This window comes from Sinocyclocheilus rhinocerous, unplaced genomic scaffold, assembly GCF_001515625.1.
Source record: "Sinocyclocheilus rhinocerous isolate Xijiao unplaced genomic scaffold, SAMN03320098_v1.1 scaffold3732, whole genome shotgun sequence".
Classification (NCBI taxonomy): domain Eukaryota; kingdom Metazoa; phylum Chordata; class Actinopteri; order Cypriniformes; family Cyprinidae; genus Sinocyclocheilus; species Sinocyclocheilus rhinocerous.
This window is the reverse complement of record NW_015644376.1, coordinates 26,472-51,992: the sequence shown is the minus strand read 5'-3', so window position 1 is coordinate 51,992 and position 25,521 is coordinate 26,472. Positions and strand designations below refer to the sequence as shown.

At 36.7% G+C, this 25,521-nt stretch overlaps 2 protein-coding genes across 2 annotated transcripts in view; both read right to left on the bottom strand.

Moving 5' to 3' along the window:
* Positions 1-17,631, bottom strand: part of LOC107758262 (obscurin-like) — a 45,869-nt gene extending 28,238 nt beyond the window's left edge. The window contains exons 1-26 of the mRNA XM_016575968.1: positions 17,601-17,631; positions 14,455-14,721; positions 14,084-14,347; positions 12,565-12,831; positions 12,201-12,470; positions 11,862-12,128; positions 11,487-11,753; positions 10,235-10,507; positions 9,380-9,643; positions 9,023-9,289; positions 8,670-8,936; positions 8,313-8,579; positions 7,426-7,692; positions 7,081-7,347; positions 6,507-6,773; positions 5,593-5,859; positions 5,206-5,472; positions 4,849-5,115; positions 4,468-4,734; positions 4,022-4,288; positions 3,669-3,935; positions 2,216-2,485; positions 1,816-2,094; positions 1,411-1,668; positions 836-1,102; positions 365-631 (exon numbers count right to left, since the gene is read on the bottom strand). Of these exons, the coding sequence (XP_016431454.1) occupies positions 365-631; positions 836-1,102; positions 1,411-1,668; positions 1,816-2,094; positions 2,216-2,485; positions 3,669-3,935; positions 4,022-4,288; positions 4,468-4,734; positions 4,849-5,115; positions 5,206-5,472; positions 5,593-5,859; positions 6,507-6,773; positions 7,081-7,347; positions 7,426-7,692; positions 8,313-8,579; positions 8,670-8,936; positions 9,023-9,289; positions 9,380-9,643; positions 10,235-10,507; positions 11,487-11,753; positions 11,862-12,128; positions 12,201-12,470; positions 12,565-12,831; positions 14,084-14,347; positions 14,455-14,721; positions 17,601-17,631 (6,715 nt within the window). The remainder of the gene's footprint in view (positions 1-364; positions 632-835; positions 1,103-1,410; positions 1,669-1,815; positions 2,095-2,215; positions 2,486-3,668; positions 3,936-4,021; positions 4,289-4,467; positions 4,735-4,848; positions 5,116-5,205; positions 5,473-5,592; positions 5,860-6,506; positions 6,774-7,080; positions 7,348-7,425; positions 7,693-8,312; positions 8,580-8,669; positions 8,937-9,022; positions 9,290-9,379; positions 9,644-10,234; positions 10,508-11,486; positions 11,754-11,861; positions 12,129-12,200; positions 12,471-12,564; positions 12,832-14,083; positions 14,348-14,454; positions 14,722-17,600) is intronic.
* Positions 17,632-19,855: 2,224 nt separating this feature from the next.
* The window catches only part of LOC107758266 (IQ and AAA domain-containing protein 1), a 10,704-nt gene continuing 5,038 nt past the window's right edge, over positions 19,856-25,521 (bottom strand). The window contains exons 8-19 of the mRNA XM_016575971.1: positions 24,023-24,127; positions 23,764-23,839; positions 23,557-23,663; positions 23,248-23,334; positions 23,041-23,102; positions 21,872-21,954; positions 21,609-21,716; positions 21,291-21,490; positions 21,112-21,198; positions 20,848-21,025; positions 20,419-20,657; positions 19,856-20,250 (exon numbers count right to left, since the gene is read on the bottom strand). Coding sequence (XP_016431457.1) covers positions 20,131-20,250; positions 20,419-20,657; positions 20,848-21,025; positions 21,112-21,198; positions 21,291-21,490; positions 21,609-21,716; positions 21,872-21,954; positions 23,041-23,102; positions 23,248-23,334; positions 23,557-23,663; positions 23,764-23,839; positions 24,023-24,127 — 1,452 coding nt within the window. The 3' untranslated portion in view covers positions 19,856-20,130. The remainder of the gene's footprint in view (positions 20,251-20,418; positions 20,658-20,847; positions 21,026-21,111; positions 21,199-21,290; positions 21,491-21,608; positions 21,717-21,871; positions 21,955-23,040; positions 23,103-23,247; positions 23,335-23,556; positions 23,664-23,763; positions 23,840-24,022; positions 24,128-25,521) is intronic.

Here is a 25,521-nt window from a genome sequence, read left to right as displayed (position 1 = left end):
AGGTATTCGGCCAATCACAACGCATTGGATAGCTGGCCAATCACAGCACACCTTGCTTCAGACCGATGAGCTTTGTAAAAATTGACGCGTTTCAGAAAGGCGGGGCATAGAGGAGAAACAATAATGTACAGTATGTGAAAAATAATGTGTTTTTTGAACCTTAAACTGCATAAACACATTTCATTACACCAAATACACAAAATAATGTTCTTTTTAGCAACATCATATGACCCCTTTAAGTGATCTACATTGAATGTAAAAATAGGGGGAATGAGCACGAACAATAAAATATCCAATATCGACTAATACTACAACAATTAATCTAAATATATATCATAACCGTATTATTATTGTGCATTCCTACCTTTAACAATAATATTAGCCCGTGTCTCTATGTTGCCAGCACAACATCTGTAGGTACCACTATCTTGACTTGTGAGATCATGGATCTGAAGTTGTACTTCATTGCCCTCTTGCGTCATCTCATACTTCTGTCCATTCTTCAGCAGCATTGCCCCCTTTTTCCACTGTACTGCTACTCCAGGTTTAGAGAGCTCACAGCACAGGAACGCTGATTCACCTTCTTCTGCTTCTTGGTTTTGGAGCTCTTCATGGAAAAATAAAGGACGTTCTGTGGCACAAGGGGAGAAGAAACAGTCGTAAAACAAATGTTCACAATGCAAAAAAAAAACATTATTTAATTAATTATATAAAGTGCAATTAATGCATTTTATAAAGTATTACTGAATATTTCCACTCATTCACTGACATTCAGTTCACGCATAGATTAAATCCTCACCATCAAATGAAATATATATAGACAAGCAATTATTACCTTTTACAGTAATACTAGCTCTTGTCTCAATGCCATCGGCACAACATCTGTAGGCCCCACTGTCTTGATTTGTGAGGTCATTGATCTGTAGCTGCAGCTCACATCCATCCTGTTTCATCTCATATTTGTTACCAGGCCTAAGAAGAACTGCTCCCTTCTTCCACTCAACTGCAACTCCAGGTTGAGACAATTCACAGCACAAGAAAGTAGTCTCACCTTCTTCTGCTTCTTGGTTTTGGAGCTCCCGGCAGAAAAACAAAGGACGTTCTGAGAGTAAGCAAAGAGCCCCTTAGGTATACGTGACAATTTCACAATTTCCTTCTATGAAACAATACTTCAAAATTTTATAATTGAAATATGAAGTACTAGGAGAACCAATTAACAATAAAAAATGGGTAATGAATGTATGAATTTAAAAATAAATCATGTTTCAAACAAAGACATACTAAAACTGATCATTTAATTCATTTTTAAATAAATATATCGAATAATTATTTATTTTATTATTTTATTAAAAGTAATAGATTAAAATAATAATCTTTAAAGTTGGAGCAAATGTTTCAAGCTGTTCCTACCTTTGACTGTAAGAGTAGCACTACTCTGCATGTCTCCTGTATCGCACATGTAAATCCCAGCATCCTCTTTTCTGACTTTATGAATCAGAAGAACATTACGTTTCCCGTGTTTCAGAGGTTCATACTTTTCCCCAGAGAGCAGGGTTACATTATTTCGTTTCCAGGTGACAGGTGTGCAGGTGTCAGAAGTCACACAGGATAGGGTGGCAGAATCTCCCTCAAAAATGATCATGTCCTTCAGTCTTTCCTCTATGAAAACTACAATGAGAGAATGCACTTTAGAGTATGCAGTTAAAAGGATACATTACATTTTGGTATATCAGTTTATTTTATACATCAGTTCGTCTGCATGTTAATAGTAAATAAATAAAATAAATTATTTGCAATAAGGATTTTTACACTCACCTGTAGGTTTGCTGTTCACGCGAAGACGAGCAGAGGTCTTTTCATTTCCCACCTCAAAGGACACATCACCTGACTCTTCGGTTGTGGTCATAGTGAGCACCAAGTGATGTTCTCGACCACAGATACTCATCTGGTTCATCTCGTTCTCCTGAAGTTCATTGGAACCAAGCCACCAAATCCCGTCAAGGATGTTCTCATGTGAAAGCTCGCACACAAAGTGTGCGCTCTCGCCTGCAGTAACTGTCAAGTCACGCAGTCCTTTCACAATCCTCACACGCTCTGGAAAGGAACCGAATAAAGGAACACCTCTGTTGTGAATTCACAGGAGTCCTTGGAGTTTATGTTTGAAGGCAAGCTACACTTTACTAATAACTTTTTATGTAGGTTTGTTTTGATTTACCTATCACTCTGAGGGTCGCAGAGGTGTTCTTGCCTCTGACGCTGCACGAGTACATGGCAGCATCCTGCACTCTCAGTTTCCTGATTTCGAGCTCCTGAGTTGAACCTTTACGGTGGAGGGTATACCGCCCACCCTGTGTGATCTGATTTGCATCTTTTCTCCAAGTCACTGGGGCATTATCGCTAGAGAGCAAACAACGAAACAGGACAGAATCCCCCTCCATTGCTTCTTGACTCTCAAGCTCTTTCTCAAAGAACACAGAGGCAGCAGCTGTGAGAGGTTTAAGAAGTATGATCTCAACAACAGCTCAAGAGTATTTTGAGAGAAAAATTGCAAATTATAAATCATGTTGGAATGTTAATTGGTAGAGTTTATGATATGATATGACACTGTGTGTGTATGACCCTGTGATTCATGAAGGGTATCATACAGGGTTCATGAAAGGATCATGAGGGTATCAATAATGGTGGAAATGGCTGAGGTTCAGTTGGGGGACCCTAGCCGAGGAGTCAGGGGAGACTTTTTTCATTATTCCATGGCAATTTTGAGATGACCAGATCCTATTCAAATAAAAAAATCACATATACAACCATTCAAAAGTTTGGGGTCAGTAAGATTTTTAATGTTTTTGAAAGAAGCATTATTAAGCTTATGCTCACCTAAGATGCATTTATTTTACAGGAAATAGAGTAATATAAATATATAGAATAAAAAATATAAGTAATATTGTGAAATACTATTGCAATTTGAAATAACTGTTTTCTTTTTTACTACATTTTAAAATGTAATTTATTCCTGTAATGGCAAAGTTGATTTTTCAGCCGCCTTTACTCCAGTCTTCAGTGTCACATGATCCAAACTCAGAAATCATTCTAACATGCATCTATCTAATAATGATTTGCTGCAAAAGAAACATTTCTTATGAATAATGAAAACAGTTGTCCAGCTTAATATTTTTGTATACATTAAAAAATATATATTTGATGAAAAACAAGTTATCTATATCTTTGATGAAAAACAAGTTATCTATAAAAGTTTCTATTTAACAAGTTAAAAATAAATCTTCTGTAATGTTATAAATTAAGAATTCAAGAAAAAACGTGTTAATTTTATAACTCGTACAGCTTTCTTGAGGCTATTTTGTGGAAACAAAATCCTCATAATTTTACTTAAAAATATAACTAGTTTGAATCAAAATGGCATCCCCCCTCTAAATTCACTATCTGGTCCCCCACATTCTATCATTTCCAGTCTTGGGTATCATAGAGTGTTTACAGCACTGTGAAAATGTTGTCAAGGTAATGGGTGTAGACACAAACAGGTGTCTTTAGACAACATTAGTTAATTTGCAATGACAAAATCTGATTTGGCTGAATCCGATTATTCAAAAATCAGAACGATCTTGTGTGCACCCATTGAGAGTGTGTACCCATTAAAGTGGCATTGGACCTACCCCTAACATTAACTTCAGCTGTAGTCTTCTGGTCTCCAACAATGCAGCTGTATTCCCCAACATCCATGGGAAGAACGTTTTTAATGTGTAATTCGGCAACCAATCCCTCCTGCTTGATCTTGTATCTAGTCCCATTGCAGAGCTCCTCGTCCCCTTTTAACCATGCTACTGGTACCCCAGCTTTGGACAGCTCACAATGCAGAATAACAACACCTCCCTCAGGGGCCTCTTGGTTCTTCAGGTTTTGTTTGAACGTTACTGGTGTGGCTGAAGAGTAGCACAGTAACACGTTAGCTCGTAGTGAGCTCAAGCGACAATAAAAGCTCAATTTTCTCTAAAACTTTCATCCATACCGAATACTCGGATCGTGGCTTTGGTCTTCTGCTCCCCACAAATGCAGCTGTAGACTCCACTGTCTTCAGGCATGGTCTTTGTGATGATCAGCTCCCTTGTAACATCATGTTCTCGGATTTGATATTTATACCCTGACCTAAGAAGCTCTTCCCCCTTCCTCCATTCAACAGGACATCCAGCTTTTGAAAGCTCACAGTGCAACACGAGTTTATTTTCTTCTTCAACTTCCTGATTTTTCAACTTGACTTTAAAAGTGATAGGTGGAACTGGAAACGTTAACAAAAAGGTATAGGTATGCCAGATTATTTTACTACAAAGCCATGCAGGCCCTCAAAGCACAGCAAAGCTGAAAACTACAGCACAAGAAGCAATACAATGTAATAGCAGCAAGCCTAGAAAGACAAAATGTGCCAAGCTGCTGCTGCAAAAAGCCTGCATGCCTTACCCTTCACGGTTAGCTCAGCAGTTGACTCAGAATCCTTAGTTTTACACGAATAGTTCCCAGCATCACTTGCTTCAACATTACGTATGACCAGTTTGGTGAATGTACCCTCTTGCTTCATTTCATATTTGTCATCAGGCTTGAGAATAACTCTTCCTTTTCTCCAGTCGACTTGAGCACCGGGTTTAGAGAGCTCACAGCTAAACACAGCTTGCCCACCTTCTTTGGTTACTTCGTTTTGAAGTTCTCGTTTAAAAGTGACAGGTAGAGCTATGAAAACCATACAAAATGTATTCAAGTTCCAAAATCCAAAAGAGGAAAGTTACTACGTAATTGCAAAATTAATGAAAGATCAAGATCAGATCTTGCGGTATTATAGCGTACCCCTAACTTTGACCTCCGCTGTCGTTTTTTCCTTTCCGGTAGTGCAGCTGTAGAAGCCGACATCTTCAGAGTTGACATTTTTAATGAGAAGTTCAGCAATCCGTCCCTCAGTCCTCATCTGGTACTTTTCTCCAACCTGCAGCAACTCTTCACCCCTCCACCATTTCACCATAGCTCCCGGTTTGGAAAGCTCACAACGGAAAGCAATTGTGTTGCCTTCCACCACTTCTTGATTTCTCAAGTTTTGTTTGAAAGTGATCGGGAGAGCTAAGAAATTGCAAAAATATCTGGGTCACCTAAGCAGAATATTTGACCTAAAAGTCTGCATTTATTTAATAAATTGCTTAAGTTTTGTACCATTGATTTTAACTGTAGCTATGGATGTCTGATCAGGGCATACACAAAAGTAGACTCCACTGTCTTCAGGTATGGCTTTTCTGATAACGAGCTCCATTTTAGTTGCTATCTGTCTCAACTGGAACTTTTCTCCATGCTTTAGGACTTCCTCTCCCTTCGACCACTTCACATCAGCACTGGCCTTAGAGAGTTCACAGCGCAATGTGATGTTGTTCCCTTCTTCACCCTCTTGATTCTTAAGTTCTTGTTTGAAAGTGATGGGGAGAGCTACACAGAGCAGTAAAACGATGAAGATGTTGCATGATCTGATAAGCTTTTCATTTCTAACAACAAATTGGGTAATTCTTAAATGCAGGAACCTGCATATGAAAACATCTTGGATCATACCATTAACTTTGATGGTGGCTTCAGTCTTGTGATCTCCACATATGCAGCGATACACTCCACTGTCTTCTGGTTGTGCCTTCCTTATTAACAACTCTACTGTTGCTTCTTTCTGTCTCAACTGATATTTTTCTCCAGTCTTGAGCAGTTCTTCTCCTTTCCACCACTCTACTCGAACTCCAGCCTTAGAAAGTTCACAGTGCAGATTGACACTGTTCCCCTCCTGAGTTTCTTGGTTCTTCAAATTTGTTTTAAAGGTAGCAGGGAGTCCTTTAGAAAGCCAAGAATTGAGTAAGCCTGTATTCATGAAGGTTATAGACTAGCCAAAAGGGTGAATGTTGTGTCTTTCCATCAGCAAAGCGCTACAAAAAATGTACCAGTGTATACTTTTTGTGCTTGAGAGCAATCACCTTTAATAATTACATCAGGTAAAGTCATTAAAGAAATGTCATCTATTGAGGTTCATTTTATTGATGTATTATGTTCACCAACACACCACAGATCTTTATAACTAGCCCATGCTGTAATGAAAGGGTCAAGATAAAAAATAAAGCCTACCTTTCTACTGTAGTTTTAATCAACTAATAACAAATAAAGGGATTTCAGATAGCAATACTCTTCTGATGTCAAATAATGAGTGTAATTTAAGGGTATAAATCATCATGTAATGAAAATCCAACAGTGATATAGATCACTGTTGAGAGATTAATTAAACCTGTGAACGTGGCTGATGTAATGTCATGACAGAGTGCTATTGTAGCTGTGGAAGAAATTGACATTTTTAATGAAATGGAAGAACTGGATCACTCAACGCTACACAAAAATCAAATGGCGATGAAAATGAAATGCATATGAAATCCATAATGTCAGAAAATTCAGCAGTACTTTGTTTATATTTATAACGGATTGGATCTTACCTTGAACCGTCAATTCGGCTGTCGATTGTGAATCTTTGGCTTTGCAGGTGTAATTTCCCGCATCACCCTCAACAAGATTATTTATCAGCAGTTTGGTTAATCGCCCCTCAAGCGTCATATGATATTTGGCTCCGCTTTTCAGCATCACTCTACCTTTCCTCCACTCAACTGGAGCACCAGGCTTTGAAAGTTCACAGGTAAATACTGCACTCTCACCCTCTGTAGATATCTGATTCTGAAGCTCTCGTTTGAAAGTAATTGGAAGGGCTGAGAAAACATTGACAGGTCTTTTAATATGAACAATTGAACTCACAGGCAGTAATCATATGATATATACTGTACACTACCGTAAAAAGCTGCAGAAAGTATGATAGTAGAAAGTAGAAAGTTCAAAAGAACAGTATTTATTTGAGAAATCTTTTGTAACATTATAAATGCCTTTACTTCCACTTTTGATCAATTTAAAGCAGCTTTGCAGAATAAAATTATTAATTAAAAAAAAATCTACTGACTTTAAACTTTTGAACGGTACTGTACAGTATACAGTATATATTTAACATGTTTTTGACATTACGTTTGACTTTCACTTCAGCTGTGGTCTTTTGGCTTCCAGTCACACAATTGTATATCCCAGCATCATCAGGGAAAACATTAGTTATTTCCAACTCTGCAGTCTTTCCATCCAGCCTCATCTGGTACTGTGGCCCTGGAAGGAGCGGTTTATCTCCTCTCCACCATTCCACAGGTACTCCAGTTTTGGAAAGCTCACAGCGAAGGGTTATAGATTTGCCTTCCAGAGCTTCTTGGTTCTTAAGGTTTTGCTTAAAACTAGCAGGAGCACCTGTGAAACCACCATATGAATTTTATAATAACATACATTTTATAATAATGAAAACAAATCCATGAAACAAAATCTTACCAACAATTTTGACTGTAGCTTTGGTCTTTTGGTCTCCACAGACACATCTGTAGACTCCACTGTCCTCAGGTATGGCCTCACAGATGATCAGCTCAACTGATGTGTCTCGTTCTCTCATCTTATACTTCTCTCCAGGCTGGAGCAGTTCCTCTCCATTCCACCATTCTACTGGGACACCGGTTTTAGAAAGCTCACAGTGCAATGTTATCATCTTCCCTTCCTCGGCTACCAGGTTTTTCAGCTTCTCTTTAAAAGTAACAGGTTGAGCTACAGAACAAAAAGAAACAAATAAGAACATCCTTATTTTTTTGTTCTTTCAACTTTGGCAAACGAACAAGTGAACAGATGACTGTATGTGCTCTCTTTATGTGTGTGTGTGTGTGTGTTTATATATACACACACACACACACACACACACACACACGTGCTTAACAAATGTATTTTACCACCTGTCATAAAGACAGAAAACAAATATTTTAGGAATCTGTCAAAACTTTAAACCTAAAAACTGTATAGTCATTTATTAGGCAAATAACAAACTGAAACAACTAAATAGTCTTTATTCACACATAATAACCAAAAAACTTTTATCTTGTATGGCCTCCTTTGGCCTTGATAACAGCTTGCATTCTTGCTGGCATTGTTTTTATGTAATTTTCCACAGTCTCTGTTGTTATTGACTTCCAAATAGTTTCTTGTTGTTCCCAAAGACTTGCTTTTGATGAAAATGTTGTGCTATCTATCTTTGAATCCATAAAATTCAACAATAATTATATTTTAGCATTACTGAACTACTGGACGGACTGGGTAAGCACAAGAAAATCCTTACTCCTTAGTGTTCCTTTTTCCTTATTGGTAACCCTTACTAGTGAATTGAACTAACTTACCGCTAACTGTGATGTTGGCTGATGTCTCAGTAGTTTCGCTCGTACAGCTATAGACTCCGCTATCATCTTGCGTCAAATTAAAAATCTTCAGCTCTAGCATGCAGCCTCTCTGCCTGATTTTGTACTTCTCCCCAGACCTGAGAAGGTTGCTTCCTTTTCTCCACTGGACAGGGGTGTCTGGTTTGGATATCTCGCAGTGTAAGATTATACTGTTTCCCTCTTCAGCCATTTGATTTCTTAACTTCTGTTTGAACGTGATAGGTTGAGCTAAGGAAACACAAAAGGATATATAAGCTCCATTTTCAGCATTCAGAGTACTGGAAAAGCAAATTCTATATATTTAACATCTTGTCTTACTTCGTATTTTGACAATGGCTTTGGTCCTTTGATCCTCACACACACAGATGTACGTTCCACTGTCCTCAGGAACTGGACTTCTGATTACCAGCTCTAGTATGGTGACTATGTGCCTCATCTGATACTTCTCCCCAGGCAAGAGAGTTTGTTCACCTTTCAACCATTCCACTGGGATTCCAGCTTTAGAAAGCTCACAGCGTAATATCACATTTTTACCTTCATCTGTCTCTTGGTTCTTGAGCTCTTTAATAAATGATATAGGAACCGCTGGAATGGATGAAATGGCATAAGCAAAGCTACAAGATCAAAGCTGAATACTATAATTTTATTTTCATAGCAATCAATATCAATACCATTGACTGTAAGAGTAGCCATAGTTCTTTGGTCTCTGCAAATGCATGTGTAATTCCCTGAATCTTCTGGCTTCAGATTGTGTATTATAAGAGAAATGCAAGATTTCCTCTGCCTCATGTGGTACTTCTCACTAGATTTTAGCGTCTCGAGTCCTTTGCGCCACACAAACTGGACTCCGGGTATAGAGTATTCGCACATCAGCGTTACACTCTCTCCCTCTTTGACCTCTTGGTTCTGAAGCGCTTTTGTAAACTCAGCAGGAATAACTAATGTGAAACAAACATAAAGATTTAAAATTTCAACCAAATTTAAAAAAAACTTGGTGGTAAATTGCAGAAAAGAGACGTTTGAAATACCTTTAACAGTCACGGTGGCTTTAGTGCTGACAGATCCTGCATCGCACTCATACACCCCTGCGTCACTGTCTTTCACATCATGGATGGCCAGCCTGGCCTCATTTCCCGATCGCCTCACTAAGTACTTTGAGGAATTCCAGATTAAACAGCCATCTTTGTACCAAACAATATGACATGGCTTTGAAGTCTTGCATAACAGCACCAAACTTCCTCCTTCGATTGCTTCTGTGTCTTCCAATGCTTTAGTTATCGTGGGGCGTCTCTCTGTAATTCAAATAAGTTGTATTACAAAGACAATCATTTTTGGTAACACTTTATTTTAAGGTGTCCTTGTTACACATATTGCATGTAACCCTAAGACAAACCGTAATCCTAACCATATAGTAAGTATGTTCCAACCCTGATCAAATACACCTGTCTGTAATTATCAAGTGCTCCTTCAGATCCTAATTAGTTGGTTCAGTTGTGTTTGATCAGGGTTGGAGCTGAACTCTGCAGGAAGGTAGATCTCCAGGAACAGGGTTGGGCACCCCTGCTGTACACTATGATCTATATTGCATTTTGTTTCACTTTTTTTACTTTATAATAGTCAATACAAAGACAAAAAAATGTTTTAAACATAAGCCTCTTTAAAATAACTTTCTGATTTAAAATTCCTCTTTTGAGGTTTTTGAACCAGTTTGAGTTATCAGAAATTATACATAAATTTCTATTTTTAATACCAAAGCAGTAAAAGAAACTGACAGTTTCATCTCAAAGTATCTTTTGTAAAGGTGTCCTTATGAGAATTTGTAATAGTTATCCACTATATTTGCCACAGGCATCTTGTCAAGTGTCAGGATTTATGACAGTTACCTCTAACTAATAGTGATGCGTATGATCTTTTGTCCCCAGCCTCGAAGGAGATGGTGCCGGTGTCTTTACATTCAAGCTGTTTGAAGGTAAGAGTGTGGTATCCACCAGGTATCATCTTGATCTCGTTAAGATCATTAGTGTAGAGCAAGGTCTCATCCAGGTACCATTTGGCATCAATATAGTCACTTGGGCAGATCCGACACTTAAAGGTGATGGTATCTCCTTCTAGACACTCCTTATCTTCTAGTTCATCCACAATGACCACTTTTTGACCTGAGGGCCAGATTCATATGAAAAATATGACAGATGCATAAAAACTGAACATGTCTTAAAATTCATAGGGCCAGTTTTACTAAACAGGGCAAATTAGCACGACAGCGCAATTCCAAAACAGCGCCAATGGGAGAGGAAATTTCTGCGGGTGATTTACTAACAATACGCAAAATAAAGAACACAGACGCAACATCTCATTTACATATCGACCAACGCAATATACCAAGCACAGGGCAAATTAGCGTAGTCGCAAATAAAGAATAAAGCAATAAAGAAGCCACAGTACGTTGAAAAGAACCGGAGGCCAAAAAATGAAGGTTTGCTTGAAGTTTTGATAGAGCTGGTATTGCGTGACTAGGTTCCAAGGCATCTTTTATATCCTGAAGCAAATTAAGAATAACATGGCTTGGCAAACAATATGATATGAAAACGAAATGTGTTCTTCTGGCATTCAAGATAAATTAATACGTTTGGAAAAAATCCTCTCCCTTCTACCACGTACTCTCTGTTCTCTGCGGTGCTTCCTCCAGCAACAATAATTGCAACCATTTCAAGCGCATAATAGTTTAAGACATGCCTTTTTTGGGTGTTAAATAATGGCGCAAATACGAGCGCAAACGTTAGTAAAACGCGTTGCGTGATTCATTTGAATACTCTCCTCCCATAACTTTTGCTTCTGAAAGGGAAACTCCTACAAATGCATATTCAATAAGGTCAGGCGCTAAAATAACTGTGTCCATGCCTTTTCAGCGCTAATTCGTCACTGCGCGTCTTTAGTAAATCCTGACAGTACTATTTTAATGCCAAAAGACGGTTTTCTGCTGGCACAAGCTGTTAGTAAAACTGGCCCATAGTGTCCAAATGTTACCATTCTTGTAACATAACATCTAGTAATCTCAGATTTACAACCTTATTATTATATTATATTTTTATGACATTTATTATTTTAAGTCAATAAAGACAAATCTAATGTGCCTACCTTGAATTGTAAGTAAAGCCCTGCTCTGCATTGTCCCAACATCACAGGTGTAGACAGCACTGTCACTTTTCTCCAGATTGAAGATGGTCAGAGTGAGGACAACATCTTTCTTCTTCATCATGTACTTCTGTCCCGAGCTGAGCACCATTAGGCCTTTTAACCAGGTCACAGTAGCGGCAGGCCTCCTGGTTTCACACTCCATGGTCACCATACCCTTTTCCTCTGCACGCATATCCTTCAGTTCCTTTGCAAATGTATGTTGCAAGTCTGAATTCACAACGAGAAAAGATTAACAGAGTTTATGGCACTCAGCAGAATGAACAAAGCTTTTGCACTGGGAAAAATTAAAAACAAGTGTAATAAATGAGTATTTACCTCTGACATTTAATCTCGCCCTTGTAGCAATCCCATCAGCCTCACAGCAGTACTCTCCTGAGTCCATTATAGCTGCATTATGGATGATGAGCTTCACCAGATAATTATTTTGGGTAATTTCATATTTTGGGCTGACTCTAATTAGCCGCCCATTTTTCAGCCATTTAACTGTTGCATCAGGTTTCGTGATCTCACAGCTGAGCTCTGGATCTTCACCAGGTGTTGCTTTAACATTTAGCATATCCCTAAAAACTCTCACAGTTTTCTCTGAGAACAAAAGAGACAGAAAATAAGCAATACTTGTAAAATGTGCGATATTTAAATAATAAGGGGTCTCACCTTTCACAAACAGCATAGTCCTGCAGCCGAGCTCTTTAATGGTAAAGACCACTTCGCCGGCATCAGATATTGTAACTTCCTGAATGCTCATTGTGTATTTGCACCCTTTGTTAGCGACTATGATCTGTCCATTGCTCACAATCAGTTGGCCATTCAAAATCCACGATGCTTCATCAATGATATCATGGGACAGGACACACTCAAAGCTGCAGCTTTCCCCTTCCAGCACAGTTGTTGTCCGTATGCGTTTGACAATGGTAATGTGCAGGTCTAAAAAAAGTCCCTCACATTAAATAAAATGTATTTTTGTTAAATTAATTAGATCTAATTTTAATTAGATTCAAATATAGATTTTAAAACCTACCACGAACTATGACTTTCGCTTTAGTTTGGCTGCAGCCAATATCACAACTGTACTCTCCTCTGTCGTCCTTTCTCAGCTTGCGAATTATAAGAGTCAATGACTTTCCCACATGGAGAATCTCATACTTCTCATTGGCGGTCAGAATTTCACCATCTTTCCTCCAGACAGGTGTCACTGATGGCTTGGAAACGTCACACTGCAAAAGGATTTCACCACGTTCCTCACCTGCTACGTCCTCCAGTGACCTGAGAAACACTGCTGGCTTCTCTAAGAGACATATAGAGCAAATGTCATATAGCAATGAAATTCCATCCGATAACTGATAAATGGCTCATATCAGAAATCTATACTACTTTGTTCCAAAAAAAACGTTAACACCATAAAAAGTAAACAATTTGCATACTAAAGTGAATTTAGGCATCACAACATTATCAGAATCAGAATCAGAATCAGAATCAGAATGAGCTTTATTGCCAGATATGTTTACACATACGAGGAATTTGTTTTCGTGACAGAAGCTTCCACAGTGTAACAGAATGACAGTGACAGAACAAAAAAACACAGATAATAAAAAATAAAAATAAATAAAAAAATAGAACAAGTAAAATAAGGAATAAAAAATATACAAATCGACAATTGTATGTACAGGTATATAACAATAGACAGTTGTATGTACAGGTATATTATGTGCAAATTGAAATGTAGACTGAGTTAACTGAGTTAGATAAATAAGTGTATGAGTGAATAAATAGTGTGTGTTCTCAGCGCCACAGCTCCCCTGACTACAATGTCCAGCAAAACATCAGAATAATCGAAAACCGGTGAAATATCGGGTGGTGTGTACTTCCGAATGTCCAGCAATTCATCTCTGGTGAAACTGATTGCAGGGATATAACTAAAGACAGGACAAACTAACAAAAACATAAAAACAACTGCGGAGCACGCCACGGAGGCAGCCATCAGCGTCGGCGCCATTATGGTCCGCCCATACATCATAATTGTACACATTATGATGTACAATAAGACATTTTTATTAATTTCCTATACATTTCTGCTATAGATACAATAGAAATTATAGAAAAAAAATATGTTCTCATAATAATAGAGAAGGGATGTTAAGATAGTCCTTAAACCTTGAGAATTATAATCACTGGGACTGAATGATTAGTTTTGTGTCATCAGTGTTTTGAATTGATAGTTTGTCTGTGTGGCCTGAAATGGGTTGTTATAGTATGTTTATTTTTTGAAAAAATAGAAAATAATAATAATAATTTTATGCATGAACTCGCACAGCTAAAGTTACATGTAAAGGGAAAAAACTCTACAAGAAATAGTGCTCTGAAAGTATTTAAAATATTTCCATAATTTATTGATATTCCTTTAAGAAAGTGCTTGACACAAACAAAATATCTGATATCAGTTGTTAATTCTTGTGTCTCTGCTTTAAATGTAGAGTAGTTGGACAGCAGTTTATTCTAAAATCTTGTTTTCCTAGTCCCGTGGTAACTGAAAACCTCACCTCCGACCCTGAGGAACGCAGACTCGCTGATATCAAATGTTTTGAATGTTACACGGCTCTCTTGAGGACCTAGTCGTTTTAAAATCAGACTGTACGCTTTTCCAGAATTCTGGATTTTGTTGATGTGGTTGGTGTATAGGACTCGGTCATTGAGCAGCCACTGGACACTGGGTGACTCGTGATTCAGTTCACAGCTGAACACTGCAGTTCCATCCTCCTCGACCTCTACTTGCTCTATGTGTCTTATGATCTTCAACCTTTTCACTGCAGGAAAATAAAAATTATTTGTAATGTACTGTATGTGTCTTATATGTGCTCTAAACATGCAATTCCAAGACAACTCCAGGACATGGATAGCTAAAAGCAGGTACCTTCCACACTGACTCTTCCTCTTGTCTCTGAGCCACCAGCCAGACAGCGATACTCTCCTGAATCTGCTGCTTTCACACCCATGATGGTCATCTCAACCCGGTTCTTTTCCCGCTTCATTGTGTACTTATTGGAAGCAAACAGGGAGGTTCTACCCTTGAACCAGCGCACCATTCTGGGGGATGGACAGAACTCACAGCTGAGAGCAACTGACCCGTTCTCCTTCACCTCCACATCAGAAATGGGTTGTTTGACAATCAAAGGGCGCTCTATTAGGAAAAGCATAAGCAAGAATACATTTAAGGCACATGATTCACAATCCATATAAAACAAATGCTTTGCCCCAAGTTCTGATATTAAAATTCTGGCTAATAATATACGCCAAAAATTATTTTTAATTATGTTATATCTGATTAACAATAAATGGTTAATGTTAAAATGAAATACTAGTTTAAAAAAAACACACACACACAAAACTAAAATTAATCATGTAAAATGCTACAAGTGAATTTATGCATTATAATATTATCATGTACAGTATGAAAAAATTACATTAATTTTGAGATCTGCTAATATTTACTTATTAAAGAGGGTTGTTATTATTAACTAAATCTAAAAACCAAACTTTTTTGTTACTTGAAATAAAGTAAACTTTAATTGAAATAAAATAAATAATTTTTTTTAAATCCTTAAGCTTATTTCAGCCAGTTACCAAAGCAATATTTCTTACAGTTCATACTGGTGTACTAAAATAACTGAAACTGAAATAAAATTAATGAAAACTATATAAAAAATAAAAATGACACACAACACACAAAATTGCTAAAACTAAAATTAAAATATAAAAATAAAAACGAATTCAAAAATATTAATAAAAAAACTGTAATAGTCTCAATGATACTAAAATAACCCTGATTATTAGTGGTTTTAAAGTTTATTTGAGTGTTACATGACTGCAAGTAAATCTAAATGCCAAAATAGTGGAAATGACCATGCACAATTAAATAACTAATATGCTGATAGAAATTAAAGCCTGTAATATTGGCAACTAATTTTGATTGAATTTGAAAGAGCTGAAGAAAATTAGAATCTAAAACAAAACGTGATCATATTCTGTGAAAGACTTTTTTGGTCATCCTCAAAAAGTTTCATATTGTTATTTTTTAAACAATATAACACCAATGACCAATTAAAATGAACTACATGGAAATACATTATGATCATGTAAAGGTAAATTAAAATCATGAAATTAAAATCAAAATACATAGGTTTAAACAGCTTCTTTTTACTCTGAACTCAGAAGTATTTTTCCACAGCTTTTTGTATTTGCTGAATACAAAGTTTGTAACATTAAAAAACATTCAAGAAATCTAGGGCCAAAAGTTTTTTATTATCCGCTTTTTTCTTTCTTTCTTTTTTTTGCAAGATTGTCATATACGTGTTTAATTTTTTTTTATCAACAAATAAATATACTAGATGTAGGTGATCCAGGGTTTTAGGCACTGGACAAACTCAAATATATATTTTTATGTGCAATATAGCACGAAACTAAACTTTAGGGTAGATTATAGTATAATGCTTTTCATATTATGGAGTTTGAAGTCTTCTGTCTTTTTTCATGACTGAAAAAAAAAAGTTAGTTGCCATGTTTGTCACCATATTTTGGTGAGAAAAAAGTTCATACTGACCAGATTTTTAAGAAGGAACAAATGGATGATCTTCCGTTTTACTCACCATTAGCCAAATCTGACATTTTCCTCACATAAAAGTCCAAAAGAGACACTTCTTATCATGTTTTGAAGCTAGCAACAAAAATACCGAAAGACATCAAGGCCCACCCATAATTTTCTGTAGTTCACGTAAATTCCTCCAGTATTATCCCCAAAACTTTGACCAAAGATACCCAGGTCAGTGTGCTATCCCGTTTCCTTTGGCAAACAAGCAGCTGAAAGTGTTTTTCTTTTTTTTCAGCTTTCCCAAAGGCTAATACCGAACAGCTGACATATCTCCAAAATAACTGTGCGTCATTATACATAAAGATAGAAACATCTTGGCTACATGGAGCAAGTCCTGCCTGCTAGCATTGTTTTCATCCACCGCAGATGACTGACCACCCACCTTTCTCAAAGGATGGTTTGGTTCATAACAGTTAGTCTATTTACTATATCTCATATCTGACTATACATCCCTTAGCAAATGAACCCAAAGAAACTGATTCACAGGATTGATTCCCAAAGATTTAATTGATTAATGTTGTGTTGACCAAAAGCTATTCACAGTAGCACAGGTTCATTAATCATATTTCTCGGATAGTTGCCAAAATAACTAAGTTGGAAAGGTCAAAAAGAGATTAAAAGATCCTAAATCCTCATTCTGAATGCCCATACTGCAGGACTAGACTAGCGTCTGATCAAGCTGTTATGCAAAATAAGCAGGATTCATTCTGACAACCGAAGCTGCAGTGCCTCTACATGTTTAATTGAAATTTTGAGAATTATTTTGTTGTTCTGTTGGAACTTTGTTAGAGAACATCTCAAAAAAAAAAAAAAACTTTCATTAAAAAAAAAGAATGTAAAATGAGAAAAATTGAATTTAAAACATTTTTCATTTTACATTTACATTTAGTCATTTTGTCAAGTATAAATAGTTTATAAAATTTTAACATCACTGGCATAAGCTGCAACGATTTGTCATGGTTTGTCTTGATGCATAATGCTTACAGTTCAATGTGAAATGTGTAATTTCAATGTTAGCAGCGACATACACAATTCATTTGATTTGACAGTCTAGCTGAGCTAGACATAATAATTGGCTCAACCAATGGCATTAGTTTGGGGGCGGAACTACCTGTTTTTGCTAACTGAAAGGGAGCATGTTCAAAAACTGACATTATTTCTGTTTGGTGACTAAATACTGTAAATGCACTACTTCACCTTTACAGCTCTTTATTGCATTTAGTAAAGTCTGTCTGATGAGTTGCAAACATCCACCAAGCATGTGCAGAAGAAATCTTAACTCAAAGTGACATGGACGCAATATTACCGATGGCCCGAAGACACAATATAAATAGCAATTTGTTAAGGAACCAGGGCCATGTGAGGATGTGTTAGGTGAAATTAGAACTTGACAAAACAGCTGAACACTTTACCTAAGCTCACAGGTCCTTGTTTGGATCCCATCTCTGCGAGTTTCACATGTCCTTTGGTACTGTCTCTGTCTACCCTGCTGACAACAGATTTACCAAGTGCCATAAATCAACTCCAAGTCACCTTGTTGCTCACACTATTATATTGCATTGCACTCCATTATAATTGCTATAATTCTTATGATTATAATTCTTAGCAGTTCAACTTGAATCAATATAAATAGACTCAAACTATTTTATATACATTGTCAGAATCATGCTTTAGAAATATATAAATAAACGTAAAGCAATTTGGCTAAATTCACTCTATAGTACCCATGACACAGTTGGAATGGAAGTGTAATTATAGGGAGAGCAAAAAATGCATGTCCTTCTGAACATCAATTATGTTGATGCTGTGCAGCTTATTCCTGTATCATAAGTGAAATCAGGAATATATAAATAAACGTAAAGCAATTTGGCTAAATTCACTCTATAGTACCCATGACACAGTTGGAATGTAAGTGTAATTATAGGGAGAGCAAAAAATGCATGTCCTTCTGAACATCAATGATGTTGATGCTGTGCAGCTTATTCCTGTATCATAAGTGAAATCAGGCACCAAAACCTTACTTTTAACTTTGTGAAATCAGAGTGCACTGCACAAAAGTTCTACTTCTATAAAATATGCAGATCTACATGTTTACCAGGACTGAGTTGCACTGCTTTGAAAGAGTGGCTGTCCATTTGTTGATCTGAGATAATCCCTTAAACCCTAGACTGGGGGGCTGTCTCAGTTTCAGCCCAGACCAATCACAACTCCACATGTCTAACTGGGGCTGCAAAATCCCCTTCTCCCATTAGTTGTCCTTGATCTGAAGCACGTACTGTCTTTTCACCTCTATGTATGGACCCCAACAACCCACATAGTACCCATGACACAGTTGGAATGGAAGTGTAATTATAGGGAGAGCAAAAAATGCATGTCCTTCTGAACATCAATTATGTTGATGCTGTGCAGCTTATTCCTGTATCATAAGTGAAATCAGGAACCAAAACCTTACTTTTAACTTTGTGAAATCAGAGTGCACTGCACAAAAGTTCTACTTCTATAAAATATGCAGATCTACATGTTTACCAGGACTGAGTTGCACTGCTTTGAAAGAGTGGCTGTCCATTTGTTGATCTGAGATAATCCCTTAAACCCTAGACTGGGGGGCTGTCTCAGTTTCAGCCCAGACCAATCACAACTCCACATGTCTAACTGGGGCTGCAAAATCCCCTTCTCCCATTAGTTGTCCTTGGGTCTGAAGCACGTACTGTCTTTTCACCTCTATGTATGGACCCCAACAACCCACAGCAGACCCAGGAAGAATTCTTATACAGGGAAACTTATTAGCTTGACATTAATAAAAACAAATTTTTAGTTCAAGTTCAGTTTAGTTTAGGATCAATAAGGGGTTATTATATAATGAAATTAATCTATTTAATTAGCAAGGATTAATTAAATTGATCAAAATTGACATTAAAGAATTGCTACAAAACAATAAATGCTGTTCTTTTGAACTTTCTATTCATTTAAAAATCCTGACAAAATATCATGTTTTCCACAAAAAATATTAAGTGGCACAACTGTGTTCAGTACTAATAACGATAGGAAATGTTTCTTGAGCACCAAATGAGCATATTAGAAAAAAAATGATTTCTGGAGGATTATGTAACACTGCACACTGAATTAATGGCTGCTGAAAGTTCTGCTTTGTCATCCAAGAATAAATTACATTTTAAAATACATTAAAATAGACATCAGTCATTTTAAAGTGTAAGAATATTTTACAATATTACTGTTTTCCTGTTCTTTTGATCAAACAAGTGCAGCCTTGGTGAGCATAAGAGACTACAAATTTTTGAACGGTAGTGTACAGGGAACACTTTATACATAAATCTGCTGGACAGATCTAATGAAGTGGTGAAACACCAAAGTAAGTGGCATGTAAATGTTTGTGTTTACCATAGACGTTTACATTACATTGGCCATTTTTAACCCACCACAATAAGAATTTTACTGGTTAAAATAATTGAATCTAAATTTAATCTGAGATTTTAGCAGCCATCATATCTCTGACTGTTATATCACTCAGATTAATGTATCTTCCTTATTTTTGTCCTACAGCACTTTGCATTTGAGGTGTAAGCATGTTAGTACTGACAGTGACACTTTCTTGTCAGTTGCAAAAATATTCAGGCTATGCCAGTTTATTGAGGGGAAGTACAGAGTGTTAGATACAATAAGCCCTGTGATCATGTTTTTCACGCTGGGGTTTACACTCTTAAATGGACTAGGAGATACGCCTTTCCTCTTTAATGGAGATGGTATCTGTGTATTTATAGACCCACAAGCTCTTTTCCACCCCTCAATTTGGATTTTAATCTACAACTGAACAAAAAACATGCATACTGTCATAAGATAATGATGTCATAAGCAAATTGATACATTTATTGGTAAAGGCAGGGAAATGTGGTACTATGGTTGCTCATGTTAACACTTATATTGTTACTTTTTTCCTTTCTTCTTGCCACCTTTGCTCCCTGTTTTTGAGGACTCTTCATCACCCTCTTTCCCTGAGGCAGCTTTAATTCTCTTCTTTCCAAGGGGAGTCTTGGCATACCAGTTCTATGGAGAAAAAAAACTAAATTTATTCTATATATATATATATATATATATATATACTGTATATATATATAGATAGAAGACTAGAAATTATTGTCAAGTTAGCTTTTAAATTCAATGTGCAATGCAATTAAAAGCCATGGTATCAGATATTTGAGAGATTTTACTTACTTTTAATGCCTCTTCTTCCTCCTGAAACACAGGGTCGATTCTTGCAAGTGGAGACACAAACTCTGAGGCTGTTAGTGGACGTTTAGGAAATTGCTGAATGCGACGTTCGGTCAAGATGCTACACACCACCTGCACCATGTGACCTTGTGTGTAGCCATCAGAGATCTTTGCCAGAGAGCTGAGGTCCAGGGCACTGGTTACTTCTCCTCCATTCTTTTTTATCAGCTCTTTCCACATTACTGTGACAATATGCATGATTGGAAACACTGTGATTTTGCTTATTTTTCTTAAAATATATTATACACTATTTTAGGCTCAGTAAGTTTAAAAAAATAATAAAAACGATAATTTAAATTGTAATTATGATTCAAAAATATTACTGATTTTTTTTTATCAAGTAAATGCAGCCTTGGTAAGCACTTAGCTTACCGTATCTTGATGCATAGTCTGGCCGAGGTATGAGGATGATCTTATTGTAGAATTTGCACAAGGATTTCAGGTCTGCACTGTGTGGATCACTTGTCGTTCCTACTATTAAAACACAATCTTCTCCTTTGATGGACTTAAGGATCTTGGGTAAATCTTTCTTCAGACGTTTCGGATCTAACTGTGTACCAAAATGAAAACCAAGGAAATAGCTCATTACATGTCATTTCACCACTAGATAGATCACAAGTGGGTTACACTTTTTACCTCCTTCTCCTCTTTTGGTACTTTTTTGTAAAACATCTTTTCAGCTTCTCCAATCCATATTACAGAAGGCTGCATCAGTTTGGCAACCTGAACAGAATACAGAGTACAAAATACATCAAAATACCAACAATTAGCAGGCCAGTATCACAGATTTAGGCCAATTTCACATTAAACTTTACCTTAAACACCACATGCAGCATCATCTGCAATCCACTCTTGCCAGGGTATTTTCCAGCCACGTTTAAAGGTGAAAGGTCAAACAGATTGGCTCCAGTCTCCTGGCAGATGGCATGGACCAACATTTTCTTACCCACCCCTGACGGACCTACTAGCAGCATGGTCTTCACCAGGGGAGCCTTCTCATGCACTGCTTGGGAACCTATAGGACAAAGAAAATGTTTTATTCGATCCATTTAGCTGGCCAGCTTGACAACATATGAAAAAGTTGGCATTTCAAAGGTAAAAATAAGAAAATCCTGAGCGATTAATTTACTCACCTAATGGTAAGACAGCATAGAGTGCTACAACTTGCCGAACATCAGATAAGGACGGCATAGGCTCAGTGTCAGACTGTCGTAGAGTTGTGCCGAGATAGCTATAGTCCCCTTTAAAAACAGAGCAGGTGTGTATATACACTTACAAAAATGTATAACCCCATTTTAACTTATGAAAGGGCCAAATAAGCTTTAGAAGTGTTTGTTTCTCTTTTTTTTTCAAAATATGTAAATTTCAAAGAGAATTATAAACAGATTGTAAATACCTAGATAATCTTTTAGTTTAACATTATCTGCCTTTTTCAGCAATTCCTGTTCAACCAGCTCTTCAAACAGTGACTCAATGGTCCTAAAATGAGAGAGAGAGAGAAAGAGAGAGAGAGAGAGAGAGAGAGTTTGATTAACTTGAGTTCACCATTTAAAGGTTTGGGGTCGGTAAGATTTTTAAAAATGTTTTTGAAAGAAGTCTCATGTCAACAAGGCTGCATTCATGTGATCAAAATGGAATCAGGAAAAAATTGTTAATAATTTGGAATGCACCGATGTCTCTGCCACTCTAGCAGAGTAATATTGTGAAATATTGCTACAATTTATTTCAAAACATAATTTAGCCTGGCACAGGTACATTTTTCAGCAGCTACTATACTGTATTACTTCAGCCTTCAGTGTCACATGATTCTTCAGAAATCATCTAATATGCTAATTTGGTGCATTTCTTATTATTTCTTAATATTATCAATACTGACAATAGTTGTGCTACTTAATATTTTTGTGGAAACTGATCTTTTTTCAGGATTCTTTTGATGATGAAAAGAACAGCATTTAATTAAACATCACTCTAAATGCCTTTACTCTCACTTTTGATCTATTTAATGCATATTTGCTGAATTAAAAGTATTAAATTCCTTTTAAAAAAATCTTACTGACTCCAAACTTAGAACAGTAGTGTATTATTTAACATTTATGGGAAAAGTTTACCGAAAAATTATAATGTCATACTTTAAGTATTCATATTCAAACATGTTTAACTTTCTCCAGTGGAAAACAAAATATGAATTTCTGTGGTATATTCTGGCATTTCCATATAATAAAAGTGAATGGATATCATAAAAGTGCTTCATATAACTTGTGTATATTTTATATATTTCAAGTCTTCTAAATATAGTGCAAAAGTCATACAGTAAGGACCACTTTAATTGAGCATTTGTGTGTGTGTTTTTTGAAGCTTGAAAGCCTTAGTCATTATTCATTGCAACTGTGTGGAAAAAAACATCCAGTACAATGATTAGAAATGTCTCCTTTTGATTTCCATGGGGGGAAAAAAGTCATACAGGTGTAAAACATAATGACAGTGAGTAATTAAAGATATGAACTATCCCTTTAACCATTCCAAATTTTCAAAGACACGTAAAAAAAAAACAATAACTAAAAAAACCTATCCGCTGTAAGGTCTTTGTCCTTCTTCTTCTTCTTTCCACTTTTTGATGCCTTCTTTTTCTGTGAAGTAAGAAAGAAAATGTGCATAAAGACTACGTTTTCAATTTCTTCATTTACGATGTGTAACAAAACACATACTGTATATAAAGTCAATGTCTCTGATGTTATCCAATAAATCCATGTAAACAGAAGTGATTTACTGTACTTTTGCAGCACCCTTGACCTTTCCACTTTTTTCTTTATCCACAGCCAGCTTCCAGTTAGCCAGTTCCTGTTTCATCAGTTCATCCACCTGAACAAGCAACAAAAACCGATGTCTCTGAAAGCTAGGATTAACGTTAATAAAAATGGCAATAATTGTGAGGGACACGTGGCCTTAAATGTTTGATCTCAGGGAGACTTTAAAAAGAAAAACGACAGTAAATCTAAAACAGCACGTACACGCAGATCAGTTTAACAGCAGTAGCTGTAGTTTCACAACAAGCTAAAAGACATTCAGTGAACCATCAGTCACCTGTTTTCTTATTTCCACCTCAATCTCTTTTCTTTTTTCCTCCTTGATCAGCTCCAGCTCGTGTCTTTGACTAAAATTCTTGGTCTCATTTCTGTTTTTCCAAACCTCTGCAGATCAGATTAGATAAATCACACTCACACCCTCTCTCTTGAGAATGATATGTTGTTACTGTAACACACAAATGTTTAAATATTCTATTTTCCTTGCCAGAAAATGTCTTGTGTCCCCTCTCAATATCTTCCAGATAGGCAGATGGTAGCATCTTCAGTCCAGGCTCTTCCTCCTGTGATAGTACAATTATGTTACATATTAGAAGAACTACACTCAGTGAGACATACAGTAGAGAAATACTTGGTAATCATATTCAGTAATGTTCTTTGCAGTGTTTTCCTATTTACTATTTTGTCATTGTGGTTTTACAAAATGTTGTTTTAAGTGCATGTCAAGTCCTTTCCTCAATTCTTACCTCGTCATCGACTTTCTCTTTCTTTCCTTTTTCTTTTGTCTCCTCCTTGCCCTTTGGCTTTTTGTTGGCATCTTCCTCCTCCTTTGCTGCCAGTTCTTCTGCCAGCTGGGAGGACATGATTGTGTCAACGAAAACATGACAAACATGACAGTTTTCTTTAATCATAATCATACTGAATAGGATGGGTAAAGAACATCCCAAACAAATGTAATTCTACTAAGCCTTTTCTATATATACATAGGTTTTGGTCAAAGATGAACATATACAGCGGGTAAAATAAGTATCAAACACGTCACCATTTTTCTCAGTAAATATATTTCTATAGGTGCTGTTGACATGAAATTTTCACCAGATGTCGGTAATAACCCAAGTAATCCATACAAACAAAGAAAACTAAATAAATAAGTTCAGAAATTAAGTTCTGTGTAATGAAATTGAATGACCCAGGGGTAAAGTATTGAACACACTTACTGAAATATATTTAATACTTCGTACAAAAGCCTTTGTTGTTAATGACAGCTTCAAGACGCCTCCTGTATGGAGAAACTAGTCGTATGCATTGCTCAGGTGTGATTTTGGCCCATTCTTCCACACAAACAGTCTTCAAATCTTGAAGGTTCTGTGGGCCTCTTCTATGAACTCTGATCTTTAGTTCTTTCCATAGATTTTCTATTGGATTCAATTCATTCTAGCAGGTTTGTTTTCTTTCTCTGAAACCAATTGAGAGTTTCTTTGGCTGTGTGTTTGGGATCATTGTCTTGCTGAAATGTCCACCCTTGTTTTAGCTTCATCATCCTGGTAGATGGCAGCAGATTTTTATCAAGAATGTCTCGGTACATTTTTCCATTCATCCTTCCTTCAATTATATGAATTTTGCCAGTGCCACACCATGATGTTTTTGGGGTAATGTGCAATGCCATTTGACCTCCAAACATGGTGTGTATTATGGCATCCAAAGAGTTTAATTGTGGTCTCATCTGACCAGACTATATTCTCCCAGTATTTCACAGGCTTGTCTAAATGTTGTGCAGCAAACTTTAAACAAGCTTCAACATGCTTTTTCTTCAGCAATGAAGTCTTGCATGGTGAGGGTGTATACAGGATACAGTGCATTACTTACTGTTTTCTTTGAAACAATTGTACCTGCTAATTCCAGGTCTTTCTGAAGCCTTCTACAAGTGGTCCTTGGCTCTTAGACAACTCTTCTGATAATTCTTTTCACTCCTCTGTCAGAAATCTTGCGAGGAGCACCTAGTCGTGGCCGGTTTATGGAAAAATAATGTTCTTTCCACTTCCGGATTATGGTCCCTACAGTGCTCACTGGAACATTCAGGAGTATTGAAATCCTTCTCTAACCAATGCCATCAGTATGTTTTGCAAAAATAAGGTTGCGAGGGTCTTGAGAGAGCTCTTTGCTTTTACCCATCATGAAATGTTTCTTGTGTGACACGTTGGTCATGAGACACCTTTTTATAGGCCATCAGTTGGGACTGAACCAA